The sequence below is a fragment of the Chinchilla lanigera genome, unplaced genomic scaffold (assembly GCF_000276665.1).
Source record: "Chinchilla lanigera isolate Chin_1 unplaced genomic scaffold, ChiLan1.0 scaffold00092, whole genome shotgun sequence".
Lineage (NCBI taxonomy): Eukaryota > Metazoa > Chordata > Mammalia > Rodentia > Chinchillidae > Chinchilla > Chinchilla lanigera.
In genome coordinates this window covers 3,364,982-3,384,716 of record NW_004955493.1, presented here as the reverse complement: position 1 = coordinate 3,384,716, position 19,735 = coordinate 3,364,982, and the positions used below count along the sequence as shown (strand labels likewise).

The 19,735-nt window shown below is 52.6% G+C and overlaps 2 protein-coding genes across 6 annotated transcripts in view; both read left to right on the top strand.

The window, feature by feature from the left end:
* Positions 1-95: 95 nt before the first annotated feature.
* Positions 96-19,735, top strand: part of Arhgap17 (Rho GTPase activating protein 17) — a gene marked incomplete at its 5' end in the record, with an annotated part of 57,729 nt that continues 38,089 nt past the window's right edge. For all 5 annotated transcript variants that reach the window (XM_013504869.1, XM_013504866.1, XM_013504870.1 and 2 more), the window contains 8 exon segments: positions 96-135; positions 3,929-4,033; positions 9,053-9,126; positions 11,139-11,250; positions 11,482-11,558; positions 14,480-14,591; positions 16,068-16,136; positions 16,293-16,374. In XM_013504869.1, the coding sequence (XP_013360323.1) occupies positions 96-135; positions 3,929-4,033; positions 9,053-9,126; positions 11,139-11,250; positions 11,482-11,558; positions 14,480-14,591; positions 16,068-16,136; positions 16,293-16,374 (671 nt within the window).
* LOC106146722 overlaps positions 19,178-19,735 on the top strand; it is a gene marked incomplete in the record, with an annotated part of 1,745 nt that continues 1,187 nt past the window's right edge. The window contains 1 exon segment of the mRNA XM_013504871.1: positions 19,178-19,735. Coding sequence (XP_013360325.1) covers positions 19,545-19,735 — 191 coding nt within the window.

Here is a 19,735-nt window from a genome sequence, read left to right as displayed (position 1 = left end):
GCTGTGTTTTAAACCCCAGCCTAAGAATTCCTTAAGTTTCATGAGTTACTTTTCATCCCCGGATTTCTGATTCTGAACTTTTTTTCTCCCTACAGAGCCGAGAAAACAGAAGTCCTCAGTGAAGATCTGCTACAGGTAACAAAATAAAGTCTTCTTAAAGTGATTTGTTAGAAGATACACAAAGTGAAAAAAATGCAGGGCTGTGGATGTGGCTCAGGGGTAGAACGTGTGTTTGCGTGCTCAAGGCCCTGGATTCCATCCTCAGTACACAGAAATATTTTTTAAAAACCTGAAAATTGGAGGGCAGTGTTGTGTGCCTGAACGGGAGTGGAACCCCGTTCACTAGCGCGGTTTGAAGAGGACAGAGGAGCAGTGCTGTGTGGGGACAGAAAGGGGCTCTGAAACCCTGGTGTCGCACAGTCCAGCCGGGGCCAGCCCTGCCCGCAGGAGCCAGGAGTTCGGGGCGGGTGCCTGGTTAGGGCACTGGCCCGTGGCTGGTCACAGGTCCTGGGGAGGCTGAGCCTGACCCACTGCTGCGAAGGTGCCCTTGATGGGTCAGGCTCCCTCCTGGTGCAGCGACTCCCCAGTCCCTGGCACACCGCGGCTACCCCCACTGAGGGCTGGCCGGGCCCGACAGCTTCGGCCAGTGATGGCAAACCTTTCGGAGCTTTCAGTGATAACAAACGGCCCGTTGTGGCACGTGTGCCTTAGGTTCGCTACACCGACTTGGGCTTTCCGCAGCAGTAGCCAGATCTGACCCAAGGATGCTCCGACCATCAGCCCCGATGTCTTCCCTTCCCTTCCTCCCAGTGGCCAGGGCCACCCCAGCCCACCTGCAGCAGGTTTTCGGAACTTCGGGGCTCAGAGATTCTCCTGGGATACTGGGCTCTTTACCACCCCGCCCGCAGCTGAATGCTCGGGGAGCGCAAGCCTCTGTACCGGTCTGTGCGGTCTCCTTCTGTAGCTTATGGAGGGTCTGCTCAGGCGGACCCCTGAGGGCCGAGGGTCTGGCTCCTGGGAGACGCTCTGTTCCCTTTCTATGTCCGAAAGGGACCGATGATTTAGAAAAACACTGCTGAGCCGTAGCATGTCAAAACAGCCTTCTGAATTAGGTCATCTGCAGGTAGACTCTCCCCCTCACTATCCACGGGCAGCTCGGTTCTAGGACTCCCACCCTCCATCCCACAGACGCCAAAATGCGTGGCTACTCGAGTGGCATAAAACGGGCTGGTGTTTCAGTGCAACCTAGGCACATCCTTCGAGTGCAGTAGTCATCATCTTTAGCTTACTTACCACGCTTTCTGCAAGGTAAATGTTCTGTTGTTGAGGGAATAATGACAAGGAAAGAAGGTACATAAGTACAGATGCGGTTTCATTTCTGGGGTGTTTTTGATCCATGGTTGGCTAAGTCTGCAGATATGTGAACCTGTAGGTACAAGGGCCAGTTGATTTTGTTTTTGGGATTTATTGGTATTGATTTTGTTTGTTTGTGGTATGGGGATTGAACCCAAGGTTTTGCACATGCTAAGCCTGTGCTCTAACGCTGGGTTACACTCACAGCCCTATTTTTGAGACAGGGTCTCACTAAATTGCCTAGGCTAGGCTCGAACGTGTAATCCTCTTGCCTCAGTCCCCCCGGAGTGCCAGAGTTACAGGCATGTGCCCCCACGCCAGCTCTGTCCCAGTTGATAAGAGCATTTATTTGTTGAGGACTAAGGGGTTTTTAAATAATAGATTGGGGTTTATTCTGTTAGCTTGGTTTGACTTTTTGAGACAGGCTTGTTCCCCATTCTCCATGAGTGATGTGCATTATCCCGTCAATCACGGGCGCCCTCACTTCCGGCCAGAGGACCTCGAAGGCAGTTGGAGGATGGAGTCTCCTCACGGCACTCTCAGGGGACAGCTGTCCAGGAGCCTGTTGGAGGGTGAAAGTCCCGATTGTCTGATCAGGATTCGTAGTCCGTATGTCTGCCGTAACTGCTGCACTTGGGGTCCCACGCCCGTTTCTGCTCTTTCTAACTGCAGACAGGCATGGGTAAAGGTGCCAGTTGTGGTGCCCAGCTTGCCGAGTTGGAACCCCACTGCAGCCTGTGGTCCGCTCTGTGCCTCAGGGATTTACTTACCTCCTCGGGGAGGATACGGCATGGGTGCGGTGGGTGGATGAGCGCGTTAAACCTGGGAAGTCCTAGCGACGCAGCAGAGTAGAGGTTGGTAGTCCTCTTGCCACCAAGAGATGTGCGCTGCTGGTGCGCTGGAGGTGAGATTCCTCTTGATTTGCTTTGTTCTCCCCTTTCTTAGCTCTCCATTAGTGCCCTTCCGGTGGCTGCCCTTCAGCGTGGCTGTGGGGACCTCCCAGAGGCCATTTGGTTCCCACGGGGGTGGAAACCAAAGTTAGTTTTCTGATACCCAGTGTAGGGACCCAACAGATTCATACCCTATCTATTCACAAATAGTAAGTGTCTGTTGATGCCCTGATGGACAGGGAGCCAGGCCCTTGGGTGGATCAGTGAACGCAAGTGGTACGTAGGTAAGTTCACGACCTGAATTCTTTCCGTGATTCTGCTCACAAAGCGAATGGGATGAGAACCGAATCGAATTCAGTCGTTAGATTCAACATTGAATTCGATTTGGTTTGCAGCAAGAATGGTGGGAGGACTTAAGCTCGTGAACTGAGGCACCCCCCTAAAGCAGCCTGGCTCCCGGCCTCATTGAGTTTACCTCGTAGTGGAAATTGAGGTCAGCATTAAGGAGTTTTGTTTTGTTCTTGTGGCAAATAAAGTGTAGTGGGTTTCTGCTGCTTTAAAATCTGGCCGTTGGAGGGTTCAGGGGAGAGGATGTGGCATCCCTTCGGGCTGTGCCCGTGCTGGCCAGTCAGAGGCCTGCACACTGGGCTTGGATCTGAGGAAAAGCTGGTGTCATGGGCCCAAGAGTCACAAAATATCTCATGGGGCGAAATATTCGGGGGTCAAAATGTACTCTGCCTTGACTCTGTTGACTTTTCTTTAAAATAGAAAGCGTCCCCAAGGGCTTGCTCTCAGTCCTCATGAGTCATCAGAACGCACATTTTCGGCATTCCTTCCTGTAACAAGCAGCTCTTTTTGCCATAAACAGCCATATCCTAGCAGTAGTATTTTGGGAAGCCACTCGCGGTGTGTGTGTCCCTAAGCCAGCGTCTCTGCTCTGCCTATCCTTTCCTGTTTTGGAGGTATATGAAAAATGCAAACAGAAGCTCACGCAAACCTGATAAAGTACAATTTTAAAAACATTGACCTTGAGTTGAAATTGTGGCGCACGATTTCGGTTCTTCTCCCTGATGTGTTGCCTGTCCACTCCACTGCCGGGTATGGGGCGCGTCTGGGTGTCTGCCTGGCTTCGCCCGCTTGGCAGTGCGTCTGGGCCTGGACCACCCATTTGTTCTGCTTTTGTGGGACCTGGGGCTTTGCTGGTGCTGCGTCAGGTAAAGTGATGGTGCGGAGCTCAGTCTGATGGTGAGGGTTAGTCGAGCTTGTCCTTACCCTTCACACAGAGAGTCAGCTGTCCAGAGAATTAGAGCTAAAACCCTCGATGGAAGGGAAAGCAGTGGTTCTCGTCCAGGGGCGATTCTGCCTTCTTGGGGATCCCCGACAACGACCAGAGTCAGTTTGGTTGTGCCAGCTTGGATAGTGGGGGGTACTGCTGGTATCTAGCGGGCAGGGCCGGAGATGCTGCTGAACACCGTGCCCAGGACACCCCTCCTGCCCGGATCACCCCACCCAGTGTCAGTAACGTGAGCCCCTGCTGTAGGTGAACGGGGCCCATTCCCGTCTACACCCAAGAGGTAAAAGTTAAACCGTGGAAAACTTTTCGCACCTGCATGACAACAGCGCATATAGAAGAGCCTAGGTTTGTCCTTAGCCCTACAAATGGCTCTTTGTCTTGGCCTGGACAGATCGAGCGGCGCCTGGATGCGGTCCGGTCAGTGTGCCACCATTCCCACAAGCGTCTGATCGCGTGCTTCCAGGGCCAGCACGGCACCGACGCGGAGAGGAGACACGTGAGTATCGGACGCGGACGCGGCCCCTCCCCTGCGCTCGGAGGCTGCTCGCCCTCTTGGCTGGGTGGCTTCTCCCAAGCAGCATCAACAGTCGGACTTCGGGTCAGTGCCTCTGTCCCTGCGCATGCTATGACGGACAGTTCCTGACCGCAAGTGTTTCCTGCTTAAGACCTTGCTGGGCCGAGAGCCCTGCTCACCTGATCTTCTCCGGGTGCCTTTAAAGACCTGGTGAACAATGAATCATTAAGGAGAGAATGAATATGTCAGTTAGGAATCCTTTGGCAAAAGTCCGAAAGCCTCTTCTAAACTGACTTAGGAAGGAGAAGTAATTTATGGACTCGGCTGCTGAAAAGTGTGGGGAGTGGAATGCCCCGAGGTAAAGCTTGGTCTACTTTGCATTCCTTTTCTCCCTTGTGCCTTTGTGTCTGCTTTGTCCATAGACAGGCGCCTGTGCCTTGTTTGGCCACGGTCGGTGTCCGTGGACTTCGTGCTACCCTGTGTCCCCCAGGGTAGAGCCTCTCTTCTGGTGTTTTTCTTACTGCGGTGAGAAAAACGCTGTAGCAGACGGAATCCCTTCCCATGGCATCAGTCTGTGTCACGACGCAGACCCCATCCGGGAAGGTGCCCGTTCCATCCTTGGTACCATGGGCGGGGTGAGGGCGTGGGATGCCCTGGCAGGCTTAAACTGGTTGGGCCCAGCCCTCGAGCATGGGTTGTTTTCCGGTCTCGGCTCAAGGGCTCTCCTGAGGCTGGGGCGGGCGCCTCAGAAGTCAGGATGCTGTTCTAGAGAGGAGGGATGGACTCCGGGAGGGCCGTCGGGTCCACTGCTGGGCACGCTTGTGCCCAGGGGCCACCAGTAGGACACTGCGCACTAGGCAGCTGTGTTTGCCTCTGTACGCCCCAGCTCAGAGTGTGTGCTCTGCCTGAGCGGCCACGTTAGGGTGACGATCTCAGGGGCACGCTGGGAGGCCAGGGTTTGCCGTGTTGTGCTTGTTACCACAGGTCTCAGAAGTAACGTGCATGCTGTATTTCCTACCGGCGTTTGTAGGGCACCTTGCCGACGGGGTTACCCCTCCTTGCACAGTATTTAGTAGGAGTCTGCAGTCGTGTGTATCCCGAGTAGACATTTGCATGCGCCCACGGTTCCAGGAATGCTCGCTGCTGACTCAACCCCTAAGCACCAGAGCAGCCCCCCCGACTCCGCCCCCACCACGTTTTCTCACCGCCTTGCCTGGGCTTCTGCTCTGCTTCTGTTTTGGAAGTGGTACCACGTATAGGACCCGGGGTGTGCGCGTGCTAGGCTAGTGCTGCACCGAGCTGCACCCGCCGCCCTTCTGCCTGCCCGGGGACTGTTGTCCCGCAGGTTCTGGCCTCCCCATTTCTCTAAGCCACGCCCACTCTTCTCCTCTGGCTTCTAACACGTTTATGCCCGTGACTCTGAAACCGTCTCCATCACAGAAACATCCCTGCCTCAGAAGTCCACCTCGGCATCTGGGAGCAGCTCTTCCTCTTGTGTTGACACTCCGGAATTTTGCCCCCCCTTTTATGCAGACAAGAAGCTATGGGTTGGGGGCTGGGGATTTAGCTCAGCAGCACAGTGCCTGCCTGGCAAGCGCAAGGTTGTGAGTTTGATTCCCAGTACTAGAAAAAAACCAAAAAAGCAGCTATGGGTTATCTCGTCTTCTTTTACTTTATTCCCCGCCCTCCCCCAGCTGCCCGACTAGCAAGTCCTGTGATCCTCTCTGTAAACAAATTTGTCATCTCTGCTGTCTCTGCCACTTGCCTTGACGAAGGACTGGATTAGCTCCCATGGGGACTGCTGGAGTCCCCTCTCGAGCTTTAACTTCGTGCCCCTGGTTTCCCCTTCCCCATCTGTCCTCGGCCCCATACCAGAGTCCGTGGCCGGAAGTACAGATCAGGCCCGTCATCCTCCTGCCTAAAAAACCAAAGCAGACAAAACCCTCAAACAACGTAGAGAAAAACTTCGGTGGTTTTTAACAGGGACCAGAATTGCTTCCTGGGGATATTTGGAAGTGCAGAGACAGTTTGCATTGCCACTGGGGCTGGAGACGCTTCTGGGATTTGAGGGCTGGGAGCCAAGATGCTGATGTTCTGTCACACCTGCTGAATTAGTCCCACACAGGGAAGTCCCCGAAATGGCCTGGTACTGCCTCTGAGGGGCCAGGCTGGTTCCACTGCCCGGGGCAAAGTCCCAGCCTTTCGCATTACTTCACCTTTGTAGTCTGATCCAGTTCTGCCTCACCCGCTTCCCTGTGCTGTGCCTCTCAGCCCCACTCTAGGCCACACTGTAGTCCAGCCGCCACTGCACCCCGGGCCCATGCAGGTCACTGTCCGTCACGCAGCCACGTCCTGGTGATGGGCTGACCTCTGCTTTAACATGCTCACTGCAAAAATAACTTGTCAAGCACCTGTACCGTGTATGAGTGCTAGAGACACAAAACAAAGTGTCAGTGTTCATGGCTGGTGAAGGAGCTTTGGGCAGGTGGTCAGTAAAACAACAGCGTACATAAACCCCGCACAGGAGAGTATGGAAGAGCCGGAGCAGAGTCCGCGGCAGGGAGAGAGGTAGTCAGGGAGGCTTCCTGGAGGCGGCCACCGCTGCGCTGTGAAGGAAGGGAATTAGTGGCCGTGATGGGAATATTTCACGCAGCAGGAGCACAGGTGGTTGGGTCCTTGCTTCTAAAACCTCACGCGTGCTTTTTCCTTTTCCAACATCAATCCGGAGTGCTAAAGACAGGGCTCTGAGGAGAGGGAGGAAGAGTTGCCATGACGGTGCTGGGAGAAGGCAGATAGCCAGGCGAGGTCGTGTAGTGAGAGTCACAGCAGCCCCCAGGACTGCAGGACGCGTGACACGTGCGCCACGAGCTCCCCGGAGGGCAGGGACTGGAGCGGAGAGAGGGAGCCGGGGGCCTTCTGGGCTTGAGCCTGCACCGCGTGGCAGAGCGTACGTCGTGGGCCCTTCAGGAGCTCGGATTACCTCTCTTGTGTAGTGGGCGTGGAGTCACAAATCAAGACCTCGGAAGTTCATCCCTGACGAAAGAAGAGCTGGTCAGCTCTGGGAGCGTGCGGCCTCTCATGGAGCTTGTTGTCGGTGGGCCGCGCCTCACCAGTGCGCGTGTGCGCTCAGCAGAATCCCCTCGTGTGTCGCCAGGAGAGGACTGGCTTCGGGAGCAGGACGTGGGAACCAGAAGGCTGTCTGCATCTGGGGTCTCGATCGACCCTGTCAGAGTAGACCGATTTCCCCCACCAGACGCAGACTTCCAGGTTGCTCGAGTCTCTCTCTCGCTGGCTGCGCTCGTCTCACGGTTCCCCTTCCTTTGGAGGTCGGCGTGCCGTGGTGCCTTGGTTCACGAACTCAGTCTTCCGTGGTTCTGGCTGCGGCCGAACTGCACACGTACCCGTGCTGTGCTCGCAGCTCGGTTGCTGCCAGACGCGTGGGAGAATTAAATCTGAACCGAGGCTCGCTGCGATTGAAATGCGGGGATCGGCCTGTGGCTCCTGCCTTCCTGTCTAGAAGTGTGGCAGCCGCTGGCAGCCTCTTTATAGGCGAGAAGGAGCGCGCTACTCGAAAACGCCTCCGAGGGAGGGCCAGATTGGTTATTTTATTCTTTGCATTGGTCTTATAATGACATACTCAAAATATAGAAGACAAAACGGAGTCTCTCCCAGCCCTGCTCCCCAGGCACCCCGCACCCTCCTCGGGAGCCACCAGTGTTAGCAGCCCCTAGGACGCCTTGCAGAGAGGTCGTCTCTGGCACAGTCCAGGCACAGGTGTGTCGGGGGAGCTCTTCGGAGTGACAGGCCAGGGAAGACCGTGTACTTGACACCAGAGCCCTTTCTGCTGGGAAGGCCAGACTGCATGAGGAGCTGCAGGAGTGAAGGCGTCTTTTGTCAGCTGGTTACAACCAGCTCGCTTGTTACTTTTTTAGTCCACCTCTACTCATTCTGAGCCATCCAGCCGTGTGAAAAGATGCCAAGTTGGGGCTCAGGCCATCAGGACAGAGTCCTGCCCTCCTGCCCCTCTCTGGAGGACCTGGCCACTCACTGGAGTTTGAGTTCTTTGACTGTGAAGTGATCCTGTGGTCATTGCTGGCTAAAAAAATAGATCTCAGATAGGAAAATGATGTGGTTTATACTTAACTTTAGACAAATTTTTTTGGATGTTTAACAAGGTATTTTTAGATATTTAAAGCTAAATTTTATGATTACAGCCAAGTGAAGACCCCATTTAAGAATGGTCTAAAAACTGGGTATGGGGTACACACGTGTAATCCTGGCATTCAGGGGGTGTGGCAGGGGAAATCCCCGAGTTCAAGGTCACCCTGAGCTGCATAATGAGTTCAGGTCCATGAGGTCAGCCTGGACTACACAGTGAGGCCCTGTCTCACTGTTTAAAAAAAAAAGCTTGTCCTAGCAAAAGCATTTTTGAAATCAAGTCCTTGACTGCGTTTACCTGTGAGTCGCTCAGAGAGCCAGCTGTGTGCCCGGAACACAGTACAGGCTGAGCATCTCAGTCTCCAAACCTGTGCTGGTGCTAATGCCATGACTCAGAGCATTCAGGTTTGGAGCACTGAAGATTTCAGTTTTAAGGGATCTTCTGCTGGTGAAGTCTGTGCAGGTACCGCAAAGTCCAAAAAATTCCAAGCACCAAAACATCTGTCACAGGCACTTCAGAGAAGTGGCCCATAAACCATATGTGCTCGATTAATTAGTAACAGTGACAGCAGGAACAACAGAAATAGCAGCTCATGTTTCCCAAGTACATACGATGCGCTAGGTACTTGATATTAAATGTCCCCTTTAGTCAGCAGCCCCAGCTGAGACCTGGAGATGAAGTCACACCATGGTTCTTGCGAGATTAGAAACGGAACCAGAACCAGGCCTCCCTTTTCTGCACAGTTTGCCTGGAGGGAGAGATCAGTGAAGATCGTGGAGAAAGGGTCAGACAGTAATGAAAATGAAAAAGAAAACCAAAACCAGTGTCTTTTTCCCTTCCAGAAAAAACTCCCCCTGACAGCACTTGCTCAGAATATGCAAGAAGCCTCAACTCAGCTGGAAGAATCTCTCCTGGGGTAAGTTGGTCCTAAGGGCTGGTGCACAGGAGCCCCAGTGGGACCAGAGGGGCTTCCAGCATGATGGCATGGCCCGTCTGCCTAGATAGAAGCCTGACCTTGTGGAGGAATGCAGGTCACAACTGCTGCTTTACTGGGGAGTCTTCCCTTTAGCAGGAGGCAGGCTGGAAGGAGGCAGAGCGCGCCACTGACGAGAGTGCTGGATCATGGCGGTGCATATTCCCCCGAGCGTGGGTGTGAGGAACTTGGTCTTCCTCCACTCTGGTGTGACTCAGGTGTATACCCTGACAAGTCCTTCTTACCCCTAAGGGTGATCATCAAAACAGTGGTGGTGGCTGTCTCAGAGGAATGTAGTTTCTGAATTACTTGTTTTAACTTAAAATTTTTAATTGACTTGTCAAACTGTATTTTATAATTGACACCTAACTGTACCTATTTTGGGGGTACGGTAGTGCAGTGCATGTGGGTTATGTCAGGGTAATTGGCGTATCTGTCAGCTCAGACAGCTCTCCTTGACATGTCTTGTGAACATTCAGAACCCTTTTAGCCATTTGAAACATGTAACTAATTGCTCTCCTGCTGAACTGTGGGGCTTAGGAGTCCCTCCTCTTATGCAGCTGTGGCCTTATACTTGTTAACTATCCTCTCTTTATTCTCCAGTGCACCCCACTGTGGGGTTTTTCTTTTTTGCAGTAGGCAAGTTGAGCCAAGTGTGGTAGCGTACGCCCATAATCAGCACTTGGGAGGCTGAGGCCAGAGGCTCAACTGCAAGTTTGAGGCCAGCCTGGGCTACATAGTGATCTGAGGTTAACCTGGAATATATAAGCAAGACCCGGTCTTGAAACAAAAATGAAAATGGGCATGAATTGTTTAAATAATTTTTTAAAAGGCTGAAGAGAAAGCAGTTTTCGTTGTTCGAGGGAAGGTTTACCTGTCCTCCTCGCTGCTTACCCAGTGACTGGTGTCCCTTAATCCTGCCTGCTTCCCAGCTGGGCGTGGCTTTTGGGCTGCTCACCCTATTCCCCAGGATCTGCGTCTTTATGTTGCTCTCTGGAGGTGAATGCTCTCCTCCCCCGCGCACCACCCGCCTTGTGCTGTCCAGGCGCCCGTATTGAGGGCGGGGCCCGGGCCCTGGGGGAGCGGCTGGTGTGCCGCGCACTGACGCCCCGTTCCCTGCACTTCCGTGCTTCTCAGGCTGCGCGCTGTCCTCACCCCAGGCCGGTGCTGCGGCCAGCCCTGTGCCGTGCTTTCCAAGTAACTGCCCTCACCCTCAAGCCCGCCTAGGAAGCGGGGCGGGTGAATGCTTCCGCCTGGCAGATGAGGGTGTTGGCCAGACAGGGCAAAAAGTTGCCCGAGACCACCCAGCTGTGGGACAGTGAAGCCTCTATTCAAACTTGGGCAGCTTAACTGCGGCCGCCTGTCATCACCCACCCCCTAATGCCAGGTGAGCTGCGCAGATCCCTGGAGGGTCAGGGCCGAAAGGGAAGGGGAGAGAGGACCCGAGACCGTGGAATGACCTCACTGGAGCGTGTGCTCGTGTGCCACCAGCTGCGATCAGGCGGCAGGATGTTCATGCAAAATGGCCCTAAATGGTAGCCAGTTACCCCACCTGCACAAGAGCGCCGGTTTCCGTGTGAACACCCCCGAGGCGGGACTCACCAGCATTCATAAAAGAACATGCCACGGCCTCCGTGTGTTCTCAGAGATTTCCGGGGTATTCGAGAACACCGAGTTTTCACCCGACACGGGAACCTAACCCATGAGTAGGTTGGGAGCTCACCTCACCAGTTACACTTCCCTAAGTCCACGTCGGAAAGAATCGTCTGCATTTTACAGCACAGATCTGCTGACTCAAATTTAAGGTGCTAACTGTGCGCATCGTGTAACAGTTGGACGGCTCTGTTGGGCAGTGCTGTACTGTGTCCCTGTCATGGCAAGCAGAGCGGCAACCACAGAAGAGTCTAGAGCCTGTTTAACGGGCGCGCATTGATGTGGGGGTCTTGTTTTTAAAGGAAGATGCTGGAGACGTGCGGAGATGCCGAGAATCAGCTGGCTCTGGAGCTCTCTCAGCATGAAGTCGTGGTTGAGAAGGAGATTGTGGACCCGCTCTACAGCATAGCGGAGGTGGGTGCCCGCCTGGGCGGCACAGGGGCTGAGCCTGGCCCGGGCTGCCTGGCGAACGGTTCCTCTGTGCCCGAGATTTTAATAATCAGTGCCTTTAGCGCACATTCTTTCTTTGGAAATACAGGAAAGAACTTGATGGAAGATTTTTGCCTAAGGAAAAAATTTGTAAATACTTTAAAGCGTTAAACTGAAACCCCAACATACATCCCATTGGTATATTCTTCCTTCTAGGTGGAGATTCCCAACATCCAGAAGCAGAGGAAGCAGCTTGCCAGATTGGTGCTGGATTGGGATTCGGTCAGAGCTAGGTAAGGTAGAGCTGTCCGCAGAGCCGGTAGTGCGTCACGGGGTGTGCCCGCCACAGACGCGAGGAGGACAGCCGAGGGCCCGGAGTGGGTGCTGTCACAAGTTCATGCTTTGGCCCTGCTGACCGAGTCACAGCCCGTCTGCCCTGCCTCAGGCCGCTTCCTCTCCAGCTTGGCAGTGGGAGTGTTAGGACAGTGCCTCTTCAGTGAGCCGGTAGTAAAAGGACACAACAAAAAAAGAAAGAAAACGGAGTAAATAACAGGAGAGAGGATGGGCTCACCAATTCTAAGAGCGCAGGGACAGATGTGTGATGCTGTGCCTGCCCCATCTCACACCCCACACACCTGACGCACCTGTGATGTCCCTCCCCAGTCAAGCAGTGCTGGGCTCACGCGGGCAGGGCTTGTGTGACTCTTGTCCCCGGTGCGCAGGCTGCTGGCCTGTGGGCTTCTCGTCTGCAGTGGAGCCGGAGGGATCCGGGACGGGACTGCCACCCCCGCTCTGTCCTTAGAGGACTTTGAATCGGTGACTTAACGTGACTTAACGTGCTTTTCGTCGCGGGTGGAAAGGGTTGAAAACGGAAGCGAGCACCCACAGACTCGGCCTTTCTCGTCCTCCACCCTCAGGGGGCGACACATTTCTGCAAAGGGCCAGAGAGTACACGTCTGACCCTGCAGCCCAGGTGCCGCTGTGGTAACCGTGAGCTCCGGTTACACACTCCGGCGGTGAAAGCAGCCCCAGGGGGCTGAGGCTTTACCGCAGTGTGGACTGCGTGCACCCGCCTGAGGCCTGGGTGGCGAGAGGAGGCGGGGGAGGGAGTTGGAGGCCGGTGCGGACCGTGCGGAAGTGAGTAGCGCGTCTGTGCCCCAGTAAAACTTCACTCACAAAAGCAGGCGGTTTTGCCGGCTCCGCTTCTGTGGATCGTCTCAGAGCTCACTGCCGCTCTGTGAAGGGGATGCGACGACTTCTGTTCGGCCACTGTGTGGCGAGGTAGCTGCCGTTGCTGGAGCTCTCTGTGTTGGCTGCTTTGATCAAGATTAGGAAGTGGCTGTAACAGTACTGCACTTTCTTGTCTCTCACTTGCTGTCAGGTGTTAGATGTGTCACTCACTCAGTATCCGTTTATTTGAGAAGAAAAGCCCCAGCCCATCAGATGTACCAATCAGTTGCTGTGTCCTGGCTTGAGAAATGTGACAATAAAAGGTCCATCTAGGCACGCACGCACGGTGAGAACGATGAAGGCAGTTCCTAAGTAAGGGTGTCACTTGGACATTCGCCAGATACTGATCTACGTACACTTACGGCACCTCACTTCTCCCAACAGTCTCTGCCCATTCGTTTAGCTCTGTCTTCACAGACAGTTGTGTCAGATGTGCTGGATGCTAAAGGCAGAGGACCCTCAGTTCTAGTGGCAGAGGGACTGGGTTGGGGCTAATACATAGCATCCCTTGCTTTTGAGAAGAAACTCGCTTTACAGATAAAGGAGGACCTGCATGTATCATCTGTAAGGCCTGCTTTGTGCCTTAGAGGCCATAAGTGGCAGAGCTGGGATTCTGACAGCAGTGTCTGTGTCCTTGTCATATGTATATGTGTGGTTAGCATCCTGTGTAGCGCTGCCAGACCAGAGGATGTGGATCACACCTTACACCACTTTTTACTGAAGAGAATGTTCTAGTGATTAAAGCCTGTGAGGACTCCTACACTGGGTTTGGTCAAGCAATATTACAGATGTTTAGCTGCAAGGGATTTTATAAGTTGAGTACATGTAGCCCCTAATAGAAGATTTTGATACTGATTGTGTTTATGGTCTGACTTGCTTAATTAACCAAAGTAGGTATTGGAAAAAAAACTGAAGCAGTTGAATATTTTTTCTTTAGATTTAACCCTATAGCTTCTCCCTGTACAAAATACTAGGTAAGGACCCGTTGTGCATACACACACACGTGTTCTGTCTCTGCCAGTTCAAGCCAGACTGTGGTCATCATTACAGATGCGAGTGAGACACAGGTTGTCATTAACTGGGTCACTTCGCTGGTGAAGGTGGAGCCTCTGGAAGGTGGAGCCTGTGAGACTGAAGTCCACGCATAGCGGAAATAGCATTGCCCGTGTTGCTCTGCTGTCCTTGCTGAAGTGTGTGTGTCACAGCGGGCACGGGAAATGCACAGAAGTGGGTGTTTGCAGGCCATGTAGCCGTCTGAGAAGTCGATTGGTTGCTGATGTGCTTCATGCTGCATCTTCATAATCTGTGCTTAAATGTGAAGTGTTAGAATGTTTCACAACCCAGATCCATCCATATCAAACAGGAGGCCAAAGCACATTTAAATGCCAGAAAAACCCTTATAGATTATTCCACCTATCTCCCTATGAACAATTTTTGTAATTGCTTTCATAGGGTACATTTTGAAGTTTGGCTTTTACCTGCTAAAAATAACCATAGGTCGCAGATGTAGAGGATGCCTGGGTAGGGGTCCTTAAGAGCAGGACCTGTCTGCCCAGGCATGGGAACAGTGCAGGAGAGCAGGAAGTCTCACTGGGCACGTGAGGAGAGGGGCTGCGTGGACAGCTTTTTAGCAGTGGGGTCCGTATGCGGCCGGATGCTCTCCCCAGCGCTGGGAGGGTCCTGCGTTGGTGGGAAGCTGACGTCGGCGTGTACCCGCTGCGTGGAGAATGCGCTCAAGCAGCTGTCCTGGGTGCTGAACCTCTTTCCCGGGTAGAGCCCGTGCTGGGGCAGGCTCTGTCCCCGCCCTTTGGACCCGACTCCTTGAAGTTGGGTTTGTCCAGTCGTGCTCAGAGGCTGGCTGCCCCGCCCTTGTTTCTTCCTCTTGGTACCAGGAATCGAACTCAGGACCTTGTGCTTGCCAGGCAGGCGCTTGTGCCGCTGAGCTAGCTGTAGCCACAGCCCTTGCCACCCCTTGCTTTTGCAGGTGGAACCAAGCACACAAGTCTTCAGGCGCCAACTTCCAGGGGCTTCCGTCAAAAATAGATACCCTAAAGGAAGAGATGGATGAAGCTGGAAATAAAGTAGAGCAGTGCAAGGTATGAGCGCTCCCTAGGAAATGTGTGTATTTGTCAGCGTTTAATTTTTGCAAATGAGACAAGTGTTGCAGATCATGTTTTCTATAATTCCTACCAGATTCTGAATGATATAAAAAGCAGTTTCTATATGCTTTCTTTTCCAGTGCTATATTATAATCAAAATAAAACTTATGTAGAAAAAGTATTTTTAGGGATGAGTTCTAATACCTCTTACATCTAGAATAATAAAGATTTGAGGCTATTTTAAAATCTTGGTTAAGTTTATTTGAAAGAGGTAGAGAAAAAAATCCCATAACAAAAGTTTCAACCGTGAAAACAGTGCGCAGTAGATACAAAAATAGATGAGTAGGAGAGGTTTTCTAAATAAGATTACAAGATTTAATGTATAGTAATTTAGTGAACATATAGTGACGGAGTTTTTTAAATGTTCTAGGAAAATTCGTTTGTAACTTGGAAGAAATAATTTATCTCATGAATTAAATTTTAGATTAATGCGATGGTTAAATGATAGAATTTTTAATGCATCTGTGTAGTTTGGTATTTATTCTCAATGTTATTTATGTTATTTATATAAAGACACAAGTCTTTGGTTAACACCTTAGGCTAATTGACAGATACTTTTTCGCTCTTACATCTTCCAAAACTTGTCTGTTCTACTAAATGGTGTTAAGGAATGTTATATTTTAGTGTTTTCAGGTCATGCTGTATAATTCCCTCTTCAGAAGAGTAAATCTTCATCTGTTAAGCAGAGTGAACTGTTTAAAATGACATATTATGTAGAAATTAAAACTGAACTTATAGGAGTCATGCCTTTAATACTTGAGAAGCTGTTTTGTTTTTTGGTGCTGGGAGTCAAACTCAGGACCTTGTGCTGGCCAGGCAGGCACTTGTGCCACTGAGCTGTATTCCCCAGCTCCATGCCTTTAATACTTAAAAAAATTTTTTTAAAGGTTCTTTGAAAGAGAAAAGAACAAAACACAGAAACAAAGCACAAAAATAAAAATACAGAATTTCAATACAAGATAGGAAATGAACAGTGGTTGTTATATTACATACTGTTACCTTCAGTGAAGTTGCTGAGATTACCAGGTGTAAGAATGCAAGATTGATCAAACCATTAAAGAGAATAAAAAGCAATTTAAAAAACATTAGAAAAGTTTCATTAATCAGGATGGTAGGATTTCACCAGTGGTTGTTACAAGGAACAGTTCCTTATGTTTAATTTTGAGAAAAGAGGTACTTAATTTACTTTAACCAGGGTAAATCCCTAACTTGCTAAGTCCCTACTTTGCCCAAGCGGGGTCTGCGCTTGCGGTCCTCCTCCTGCGTCAGCCGCTCCGTGCTGGGATGACAGGCACCCGCCCGCACGCCTGGCTTTTCGGTTGATAGACACTTCATCTGTGGCTGTCCATCATTTTTGATCTAAGAAGATGCGTTTTTCTTTCGTTTTTAATAGTCTCCTCTCCCACTCCCCAGGATCAGCTCGCGGCAGACATGTACAACTTCATGGCCAAAGAAGGAGAGTACGGCAAGTTCTTTGTTACGGTGAGCGCCTTCCCGTGACAGGGAGTTAGCGCATTGTGAAAAATGGAGTCGTTTTAGTTTTGCAAAATTGTTCATCTTTAGTTTTGCTCAGCCGTTGTATGTGTGTCCCTCTGATGCTAACGTTACTTTTGTTTTTGAATGTGGGTCTGTTCTCAGTTATTAGAAGCCCAAGCAGATTACCATAGAAAAGCATTAGCAGTCTTAGAAAAGGCCCTTCCCGAAATGCGAGCCCATCAAGGTAATGTAACCTGTGTGTTGGCCGATTCCACCTCCTCCTCCGCCCCCTCTGCCTCTTTCTTTCTCTCCGCTGACTCCCGACTCGTGCATGCGTTTCCTGGGGACCGCCTCCGCCTGCAAGGGTGCTACTCCCCAGCCATTCCGGCTCTTGCTGCGCTCTAACTTCTTCCAAATCCGAATTAACCCACTAATGGGACAGCTGCGGTTCTTCTGAAACCTTCCGTTGAAGGGAAAACTGGCCCCAGGGGATTTGTGTGTGGGTTTTTTTCTCTTTTATGGACCTGAAAAATTTTTAGCATTTAATGTCCTTTTCTAAATCGATTACTTGTTCCACAGGGCTGAAGCTTGCCCTGTGACTCTGAGAGCATCCATTCCAGAGCAAGTGTTTCAAAACTTAAGAGAATGTTACAAGCCATCTTGGTGTAACATCCCGGCCCCTTCATAGTCGTTACTGAGTTGCAAGGCTGAGGCTGCTACTTTCAGGCCCTTCCCCGTCTTAGTGGAAGGCTCCTGTTCTCACAGTGCTCGGTGCTCACTGTCTCCAAGCACACGGCAGACTTGACCCACAGATTGAACTTGCCCCTGGTGTTTAAAGTGGGACATTTAAAGTTTTCCTCTTCCTGAAAGCTTTTGGTTCTGTTTCTCTCCGATTTATCAGTGGGTGTTTATCAAGCAGACATCAACGGAAGTTACTGAGGAAGAAATTGCTTTGTCATCTTTGGATATAGTAGTGTATCAGTCGTTGCTTAGCATCTCTTGGTTCCAGGACCCCCTGTGGGTGCCAAAGTCTGGGACTGCTCAAGTCCTTTATGCAGAGTAGTGTGGTATTTGCATATAACCACATATTTACATAGATACCACACATTTGCATTTAACACATATATCTGCATATAGCCTGTATGTATCTGCATAGATCCTGCACACGTTTGTGTTGTGCGCATGTTCTTCCATACTTTAGGTTCTCTCTGGACTATGTATAATGTTGTACAACATAAGTGCTACATAGTTTGTTATACACTGTGTTGTTTAGGGGATAATGACAAGCACATACAGTCTGTATATGTTCAGTACAGTGAATTTTTTTGTGTGAGAAGGTACCAGAAACCAAACTCAGGACCTCTTGTTTGCCAGGCAGGTGCTGTGCCATTGAGCTAAATCCCCGGCCTGCGCTAAATCTCTGGCAGTACAGGGAACTTGGAGGGGGGGATTTTTCTAAATATTTTTGATGGGCGGTTGATTGAATCTGGATGCAGGCCCCAACCTCTGCCAGGGGCCAGCTGTGCGTTGCTCATGGCCTGCCCTTGTCATGTAGAGCTTAGGGCCCCTGGGGAACCGTTGACTTTGAGCTGAAAGGGGGCCGGACCAGGAGCCCAGTGTGCTGACCACGTGACCGTGCCTGAGGGTGGGTGGCTGAGCGCACACACCGACATGCTTAAGAATGCCCCGTCTTCTCGCGTACATTTTGGGAGGGTAACAGGTTCTGGCTTGGTGCCTGAAAGTGGATCATGAGGGATTCTGTGTTGCTCCCTCGCCGACTCCGTAGTCAGGTCTGCAGCAGCATCAGGTTCAGCGCGTCTCATCGCTCTGCTGTTCCTCCCAGGACGAGCTGCGCTCGCTTCCCGAACTGTCTCATCTCCTAGCTCCTGTTTAATGATGTGGAGTCACAGTAGCAGACGGTCGGCCTTCCAGGGCGAGTTCAGAGCACTAAGACAGACACTCGCTGTGGGTTGGGCCCTGCGTGCGGCAAAAGGTAGCCCTTGTTATCGTAGTCTTCGGTGGCCTCCAGTCTGGGAAGACGGGGCTGATAAGGTTTCTGACAGGCCTGCTTACATGTTTCCCATGGCTGTTCTCCCTGGAGAGATACGGTCGCAGGCCCTGTGGGCAGGGAGGCGCTCAGGATGGAACAGGGAGCTGGAGCGTGCCTCCGGTTCCTGCGGCCGCCCCTGCCCCGAGCTGGAATTCACCGCCCCGCCCTCCACGCACCCTGCCCCCGCGGCCTGTCCAGCCTCCTCTCCTTCGGTGTCAGCAGGCTGTGTGGATGGCTCCCTCCCTCCTGGCACCGCCACGGCCTTCCCACCGTTGGCAGCCTGCTGCCCACGCCCGTTCCGCCCTTGCCCACTACCGTTCCCGGAGGACCAGGGGCCTCTGGCCAGAACCTGCTATTTCTCGTGGCCTAGGTCACCTTTCCTGCTGACATTTTTTCCTCATCTCACTCAGTCTGTTCTTGTGGGACGGCGTTTCCGAGCCCTGCCCTGCGCCGACCTGGCTGCCTCCGCTCCTCCCCTCCAAGGCCCTCACTCTGACTCCCTGCCCTCACGCAGCGCCCCCCGCCAGCTCTTGTTCTCCCGCGTCCCTCTCCGCCTTGGAGCCGTCTCACGCCTCAGCCCTGTCGCCAGGTCCCTCCGTCTCGTCTCCCTGGGCCGTGCGCGCTCATCCCCCTGCCAGAGCTGAGGGGTGGAGCACGTTTCTAAGCTCGCTGCTCGGGCTCTTCGCTCAGCCCGCTGCTCCCGAAGGGGGCCTGCCCACTTCCCAGCCTGTTAACCCTGTCTGGCTCTCGAGGCCCCCTCCAAGTTGGCCTCCTTCGGAAAGCCTTCCCTGATGGCAAGCCAGCGTCAAGCTCTGCAGCCTGTAATCGTTCTCGTGTCAATGGTCTACGCCAGAAGTCGCAGACAGCTATACAGCATTGAAAGTTCTTTTAAAAAATTGTATCATTGCCGGGTGTGGTGGTGAACACCTGTCATCCCAGCACTCGGGAGGCTGAGGCAGGAGGATCGATGTGAGTGCGAGACCAGCCTGGGCCACAAAATGAGCTCATAGGCCAGCCTGAACTGCGTAGCGAGACCCTGTCTCAAAAAAGACACACACACACACACAAAATTTGTATCATTATTTAAAAACCCAGACACTTTCACGTAATAATCCCTGGTTTGTGTCTTAAGTTTCGACGACGGGTCAGAGCCCAGGCTCCCCAGCCCGATTCGGGCCCAGCGCCGCCTGGGAGCCCTGAGGACAGCTGTGTGCGACCTTGTGTACACCATTGAGGGCCGGGCCGCGGCCAGCGTGTCTGGTCCCGTCAGTACCTGTCCGCGCTAACGCCGATGCCCGCGTTGCCCTCACTCCTCCGCGGGCGTGGGCAGGGCGGGTCGTGTGAGTGCCGCGTCCCCGCTGTGCATGGCGGCGCGTCGTGGGCTGTTATTTGAGAAGCCCGCGTGTGGAGCGGCGTCTGCCTTAGGCGTTGTCTCCGGGTCGGAAGCACTCGCTGTTTCCTGTGCCAGGGTGGCATCAGGGTGGCGTCAAGGCGGGAGAGGCTGGCACCCTGCGTGGTGCCGGTGGAAAGCAGAGGTTGGCGCGCGCCCGCCCCC